Source organism: Temnothorax nylanderi, unplaced genomic scaffold, assembly GCF_030848795.1.
Source record: "Temnothorax nylanderi isolate EJ_2023f unplaced genomic scaffold, tnyl_v1.0 TNYL_tig0583_pilon, whole genome shotgun sequence".
Lineage (NCBI taxonomy): Eukaryota > Metazoa > Arthropoda > Insecta > Hymenoptera > Formicidae > Temnothorax > Temnothorax nylanderi.
The window spans coordinates 44,138-51,610 of NW_027249645.1; the positions used below are offsets into that span (position 1 = coordinate 44,138).

The 7,473-nt window shown below is 32.4% G+C and overlaps 1 protein-coding gene across 1 annotated transcript; it reads left to right on the forward strand.

The window, feature by feature from the left end:
- The first annotated feature begins 2,154 nt into the window (after window positions 1-2,154).
- LOC139784090 (putative nuclease HARBI1) lies at window positions 2,155-4,493 on the forward strand. The gene is made up of 4 exons (XM_071723254.1): window positions 2,155-2,366; window positions 2,564-2,850; window positions 3,999-4,267; window positions 4,398-4,493. The coding sequence occupies exons 1-4, from the start codon at window positions 2,155-2,157 to the stop codon at window positions 4,491-4,493; spliced, it is 864 nt and encodes a 287-aa protein (XP_071579355.1).
- The last annotated feature ends 2,980 nt before the right edge of the window (window positions 4,494-7,473 follow it).

Sequence of the window (7,473 nt, forward strand, 5' to 3'; positions counted from 1 at the left end):
TTTGTCGCTTCCTTTTGTATCCTCGTCCTGTCCTTCGTTATCGCTGAGTTGCTCGGTCGTATGTGGGCCGATCGCGTAACTCATCTCGTTCTGATTCGGCTTGCGTAATTCTATCGAACTTTCGCGGTCGCGTTCCTTATTGTTATTCTCGGTCTTTCTTCTTTATTATTACATTCTTTTCTTTAAACAGTATTTCTTAATCTATTTCGTAATACTAATTGGGGCCGCAACAGCAAACACAATAAGAATATTTTAGCAAATTAACTCAATTGCGTATATTATACACTTATATCATATTAAGCTCATGTTTTACTGACATAACCTATCTACATAACCTAATTATATTTTATAAAATTTTCTCTTACCTCTTGTGTAATCAATGAAGAGTTGTTAAATTCTTCACAAATATCACTCCACACACTTTCTTTCTCCCGAAGTGTGTTAATATTACTTTTCTTACATTCAATAACATGTTTATATTTATTTAATATTTGTAAAAATAAACTTTTTTCAATCGGTGTATAATGTCTACTTTTACTGCTTTTACTTTTACTATCTGCTGTTGCCATTTTCCTTTATATTCTCTTCCTTTTTCGTTTTCTTCTTTATTTATTAGATTCTTATAAACTGTCTGTTTTAATTTCGTTAGCCCCCGAAAAATCAGCTTAAGGTAGTTCTCCGGTCTTTGTACTAGAGAAAATCGATTTTCTCTAGATATTCTTGAAACTGTGAATATACGTTAATTTAGGTGTGCTTTATGCGTGGTATAAACTTTAGTACCTCTTGCGGTATAAAAAATCAAGATATTGAGCCTCAAAGTTTCAACTTTTACTAAATTTTGGTAAAAATTGAAACTTTGGAGGCTCAGTACTCAGTATCTCGATTTTTATACCGCAAGAGTTACTGAAGTTTATACCACGCATAAAGCACACCTAAATTAACGTATATTTACAGTTTCAAGAAAATCTAGAGAAAATCGATTTTCTCTAGTACAAGGACCGGAGAACTACCTTAACAACGACACTTTGCGAAATATCCAACACCGGCGATGACGACGACGGTCCCGCACTACATCGCGTTCGAGGTTCGAGGTTATGTCTCACGCCGGAGAACGGGAGAAGGTATGTCGCGCGCGTGAATTAAGCACTCCGCGCTTCTCGCAACGGGACGCACACTCGAAACGACCGGTACGAGACGCGTGACGAAAGGCGTTAAGCTGTCACTGACTTTCGCGCTTCTCCGAGAAAAACAAAGAGAAAAGATCTTTGTGCAACGCGCGGCAAAACTAGATAGAGCGACTATATCGCAGAATATCCCTCTGTCATTGGTTGTTCTAACAGAATTATTCCGAAAGTACCCGAACGCAAATGAGCATTGTCTTGAGCACAGACTTTACAAAGATAAAGGATACAAGACGATCATAAGTATAAGATTACCTTCTTTATATAAGATCACCTTATGCATGGACTATGAATTCATAATATCTTAAGACAATCTTCGTTAAATAAGATGATCTTCATTAAGATGATCTTCATTAAGATGATCTTAAGCATTTTCTTGAGAACGGACTATGAATACCGCCCTAATGCCCGTTTTCACCAACTCGGTTCAAAACTTAAACTCTAGTGACATTTGCTTAATCTTGGTTTATCGCATATTTCCATTCCCACCATGTTTCGTTCAAAATTTAAACGGCAATAAACTGAGTTTATTATGAACGCTCAATTTTGGCCGTTCAGCTACGATAAACGAAGTTTAAAAAAATAACTAGTATGAAATATAAAGATTCAATGTGTGTATAGAAATACAAAGAGGTTATAAACATCGAAATAAATTATCATCTTGACATCTAAAGAGCGAATATAAAAGAAATTATATTTCACGCGGTATCGTATATATTTTTTTATTTTCAAAAACTTATACTAAATACCATAATTATACCGATTGTAGAATTTGTTATAATAACCATAATTTTATCATTAATGTTATTTTAACTTGTAACAATATTTTGCTTTGTTAACTTGTTCATAAATATTCAAATATACAAAATTATGATATAAAAAAATATAAATTTATATAAATAGAATAAATAAGATATAAATTTACACATAAAAACATTTTACATAGTTACAAAAAAAATTTTTATTAATAGGAATGGCACATTATAATTATGATATTTTATCTTCATCCGATGATGAAGATATAATCAACATTTTATATCGAAGACCAAGAATTTTTAAAGAACGAGTCAATTATTTTATAGAATTAGATGACATTGAGTTTAAAATGAGATTTCGTTTAAACAAAGAAACTGTAATAACAATATTAAATCATATACACGGAGAATTAGTATTTAAAACTGAAAGGTACGTAAGACGGAATATTTTATAAACGCAAGTGATTAGTACATATACATACATATATATAAATACTTTTTTAAAAGAAACTTTACTTATATTTTAATTAATGGTTTGTTAATCTATATCCTGAATATTTACTGAATATTAACATATTTATCCTTAATTATTTATCTGTTTAAGTTTATATCTTTTTATACTTAAAGAAATAATGCGATATCACCAATGTGCCAATTACTTTTAACATTGCGTTTATACGCAACGGGATCTTTTTTAATTACAATGGGAGATTTCGGAGGAGTCAGCACAACAAGTGCACAACGAATTGTACATAGAGTCAGTGAAGCAATTGCTCGTTTGAGACCTCGTTATATACATTTCCCATCAACTGAAGAGGAAATTCGAAGAGAGCAATTAAAATTTTATAATATTGCTCGATTTCCAAAAATTGTAGGATGTATTGATTGTACACATATACGTGTTCAATCTTTTGGTAATACAAAAATTTGACTAATTATGAATGTTTCATACTTATTAATTACTAGCTGGTTACCCGGGCTTCGCCCCGGAGGACACATGTAATAAGACTCTCTCTCTCCTTTTCCCCCTCTCTCTCCCTCTTCCTCTCTCTTTCTCCCTCTCCCTCTCCCTTTTGCCCTCTCGCCCTCTCCCCCCTCTCTCTCTTCCCCCCTCCCTCTCTCCCTCTCTCCCTCTCTTCCCCCCCCTCTCTCTCTCTCTTCCTCTCTCTCCCTCTCTCTTTCCCCTTCTCTCTTTCTCTCCCCCTCTCCCTCTCTCTCCCTCTCTCTCCCCTCCCTCCCCTCTCTCTCTCTCTTTCTCTAAAATGCTATAAATTGAAAAATATTACTTTTTTATCGACTGAAATGCAATTCCGTCGTATACAATACTTTGAGATTCACTCAATTATTTCCTAAAAAATTGGAAAAATTTTGTAACCAATTTCCAAAAAGATACCGGTTCCTAAAAAGATCGGTAACAACAAACTATACAGTTTATAGCACTCCCCGGGAAATTCTACCCCTATTTTATATACAATTCTTTAAAATTCGGTCAATTATTTCTCGAAAAATTAGAAAAATTAAAAAAACCGGTTTCCAGAAAATCGGTAACAAAAAACTATACACTCTATAACACTCCCCGGAAAATTCTACCCCTATTTCATATACTTTTAGTAAAAATTCGATCCATTGGTTTCCGAGATCATAGCGAACAAAAAAAGGCTAATTCGAAAAACTTCTGATACCGGTTTCCAAAAAGATCGGTAACAAAAAATTATACACTTTATGGCACTCCCCGGAAAATTCTACCCCTGTTTTATGTACAATTCTTTAAAATTCGGTCAATTATTTCTCGAAAAATTAGAAAAATTAAAAAAACCGTTTTCCAGAAAATCGGTAACGCAAAAATATACACTCTATAACATTCCCCGGAAAATTCTACCCCTATTTCATATACTTTTGGTAAAAATTCGGTCAAATAATTTCCGAGATCATAGCGAACAAAAAAGGCTGCAAACTCTGTTGCTTTATAATAATAGTATAGATGAGTGATTATGACAGTATATGATCCCACGATGCTGGCAAGTTAAGAATGTAATATTACATAAATTATTTTATTTCTTAGGTGGACCAAATGCTGAATTATTTCGAAATCAAAAAGGATTTTTTTCACTTAATGTTCAAGCAGTTTGTAACGCAAATTTAGAAATAACAGATATAGTTGCTAGGTGGCCTGGTTCAGTGCATGATAGTACAATTTTTCATAACAGTCGTTTAAGAGCTAATTTTGAAAATCATATGTATAGAAATGCCTTAATATTAGAAGATAGCGGCTATCCATCAAAATCGTATTTACTTACTCCATTGTTGAATCCTGAAAGACCTGCAGAAATAGTATATAACCAAGCACATATACGAACACGAAACATTATAGAACGATTATTTGGAGTTTGGAAGAGACGTTTCCCAATTTTAGCTTTAGGTATGCGATATAAATTACAAAGAATAATGACAATTATTGTAGCCACAGCTGTTCTGCATAATATTGCAAGACGTAATGCTGACGAAGATCCTCCTGAAGATCCTACTCTTAACTTGCCAGCACCGTGGGATCATATAATTAACGAAGGATATATTAATAATGAAATTAATATACAAAATAATGCGAATGCTACGCGCACACAAATTATTAATGATTATTTTCAAAGGTAAGATTTAACAGAATTAAAGAATGTTTTTAATAATATTAAATTAACAATAAGAAAAGGAAAAATCTAATATTTAATAAATATGTTCTTTTTTCAGATTGGTGTAAATATTTTTTTAAAATTTAATATATATCATAATGTAAAAATATTGTTTACTTCATTTTTATTATAAAAAAATTGGTGTAATAATTTTCAGTAATAAAGATTACTGTCATTTTCTGTTGAAAAATAGGCTTAATTAATTATTCACAACTTATTTGTATCTCAAGTATATATATATGTATATATATGTATATATTTTTTTGAAATATTTATTACAATTTGAATATTTCCGTAAGTACATAATATGGTTATGCTCATATTTTCTCTGTATTAATATGTCATTATATTAAATATATATTAAATCTCTTCGACGATTAACATAAAAATAAACTTTTTATTTTTGCAAACTATACTTTCAGTTCTTTTACTCTCATACTTTAAAATATTACTACTGTAATCTAATATCACTGTATTTTTTACATGTATTCTATTGTATTTCCTACAAAATTAACAAAATAAAACATATTAATTTTTTCATGTAACGCGATTAACATAAAAATAAAAAAAATGTATTTTTGCAAAAACGGAAAACTGAACTTTCAGATCTTTTACTCTCATAGATTAAGATATTAATATCACTGTAATCTAATATCACTGTACTTTCTACAAAAAATAAACGAAACAAAATCTTATTTTTTAACTGTACTATTCTTAACTCTTTTTTAAAAATTGTTTAAATTACTCAACTTATTGGATATAGTGCAATTATGTGAGCGCAAATATTATCACTTTATGAATCATTTTTTGAAGTAAATCACATATTTAAATTTTCTATATCCTCTAACGTTTCAGTCTTTTTCACGCGTTTTAAAATGCATTCCTTTATTGCAATTTCCTTCTCTATCAATTGTACTTGCAGTGTTTCTCTTTTTAATTGCATATTTAATATATTGATTTCAATTGCATGTTTTTCGTCTATATCTGCTTTCATAAAGTCAACTAATTCTGTTTTTGATTTTGCTAGTGTTGCAAAATTTAATACTTTAACCGACATAGAGTAATTTTTGTTTGTTTGAAGAAATGTCTTTGCACAATCGCTATTGAATTGTACATTTTCTCCACGTATTTGAAGTGGTTTATTTATCTTCTTTCTCAACATGTTCACAGCACTTTTTTCCTTCGTCTTTGTCCCTGTATTTACAATCTGTAATAATAATTAAAATTAAATTATATAACTTTATGTATATTATACTTATAAGTATTTTTAAGTATTATAGTTATTATAAATATATAATACTAACATAATAATAAATATAATGTTACCTTTCTTTGTGTAATACCGAATTCATCCTTATCAGTACATTCATTTTCTTCTGAGGATGTATCGCAATTCAGTGCAATATCTTGTAACTATAAAGTAATAATAAATAATAAATAAAAGTATCAAAAGACACGGTAGTGTCTCGTGCCAAGTACGTGCGCAGCGAGACCGCCCCGTGGCTCTATATATTATGTAAATGCTGCATTATTTAATTTTCAAATGTATAAATAATTCGTAATATATTGAAAGCATTGTATATACAATGTATATGCATACAAGGTGTCTCATAAAAAATAACTAATCTTTTTTATTATTGCATCTAAAACAGGCCTGGGTAACTTCAAGCTCTCTGTGGAGCCACGACACTTCTCCTTTCCATTCACGGAGAGCAAGGGAAAGGGGTTTTTCTGCTGGATGACGTTAATCATGTCTGCTCTTTATCCAGTGGAGAAGCTCCTTTCCCCCATTCTCTGTGAATAGAGAAGTGTCATGGCTCCGGAGCTCAAAGTTCCCCAAGCCTGATCTAAAAGAAATACAATGACAAATAAATATTAAATATACATATAATTCAAACTATACTTTATGATTAGTACTATGATATGTACTTTATAAAAGCTGCTAATAGAGAAATAAACCATAATGTTTAAAGTTTCCAAACAAATTAGTAGATTACAAGATAAATGGAACCTTGAATACATATATTTTATATATTATATAATATACAAATTACCTGTTTACTTGAGTTTATAGCAGGTTTAAAAGGACCACACTTTTTTCTTCAGGTACATTACAATTTTTATTAAATATGTTTGTATTTTGAAACTGGAAAAAATAAGAATTTATGTTGTAACATCAAAACATATTAATAAAGGAATATGAAGAAAAACGGGAGGGTCCCGTTTGCCTACAAAACGATTGCCTACAGGTTCGTTTGCACACACCCATTGCACACAATCCCGATAGCACACATTTCAATTTGCCCACAGAGCGATTGCCTACAGGCATTATTGCGCACATATCTCTTTGTCTACACGATCATATTGCACACAGCGCATTGCACACACGACCGTATTGCACACAGCGCATTGCACACACGACCGTATTGCACACAGCGCATTGCACACATGGCTGTTATTGCACACACGACCGTATTGTACACAGTGCACTGCAAAAACGGCTGTATTGCACACAGCGTATTGCACGCAGCGCATTGCACACATGGCTGTATTGCACACAGCGCATTGCACACACGACCGTATTGCTCACAGCGCATTGCACACACGACCGTATTGCACACAGCGCATTGCACACACGACTGTATTGATCACAGCGCATTGCACACACGACCGTATTGCACACAGCGCATTGCACACATGGCTGTTATTGCACACACGACCGTATTGCACACAGCGCATTGCGCACACGACCGTATTGCACACACGGCCGTATTACACACACGGCCGTATTGCACACACGGCCGTATTGCACACACGGTCGTATTGCACACACGGCCGTATTGCACACACGGT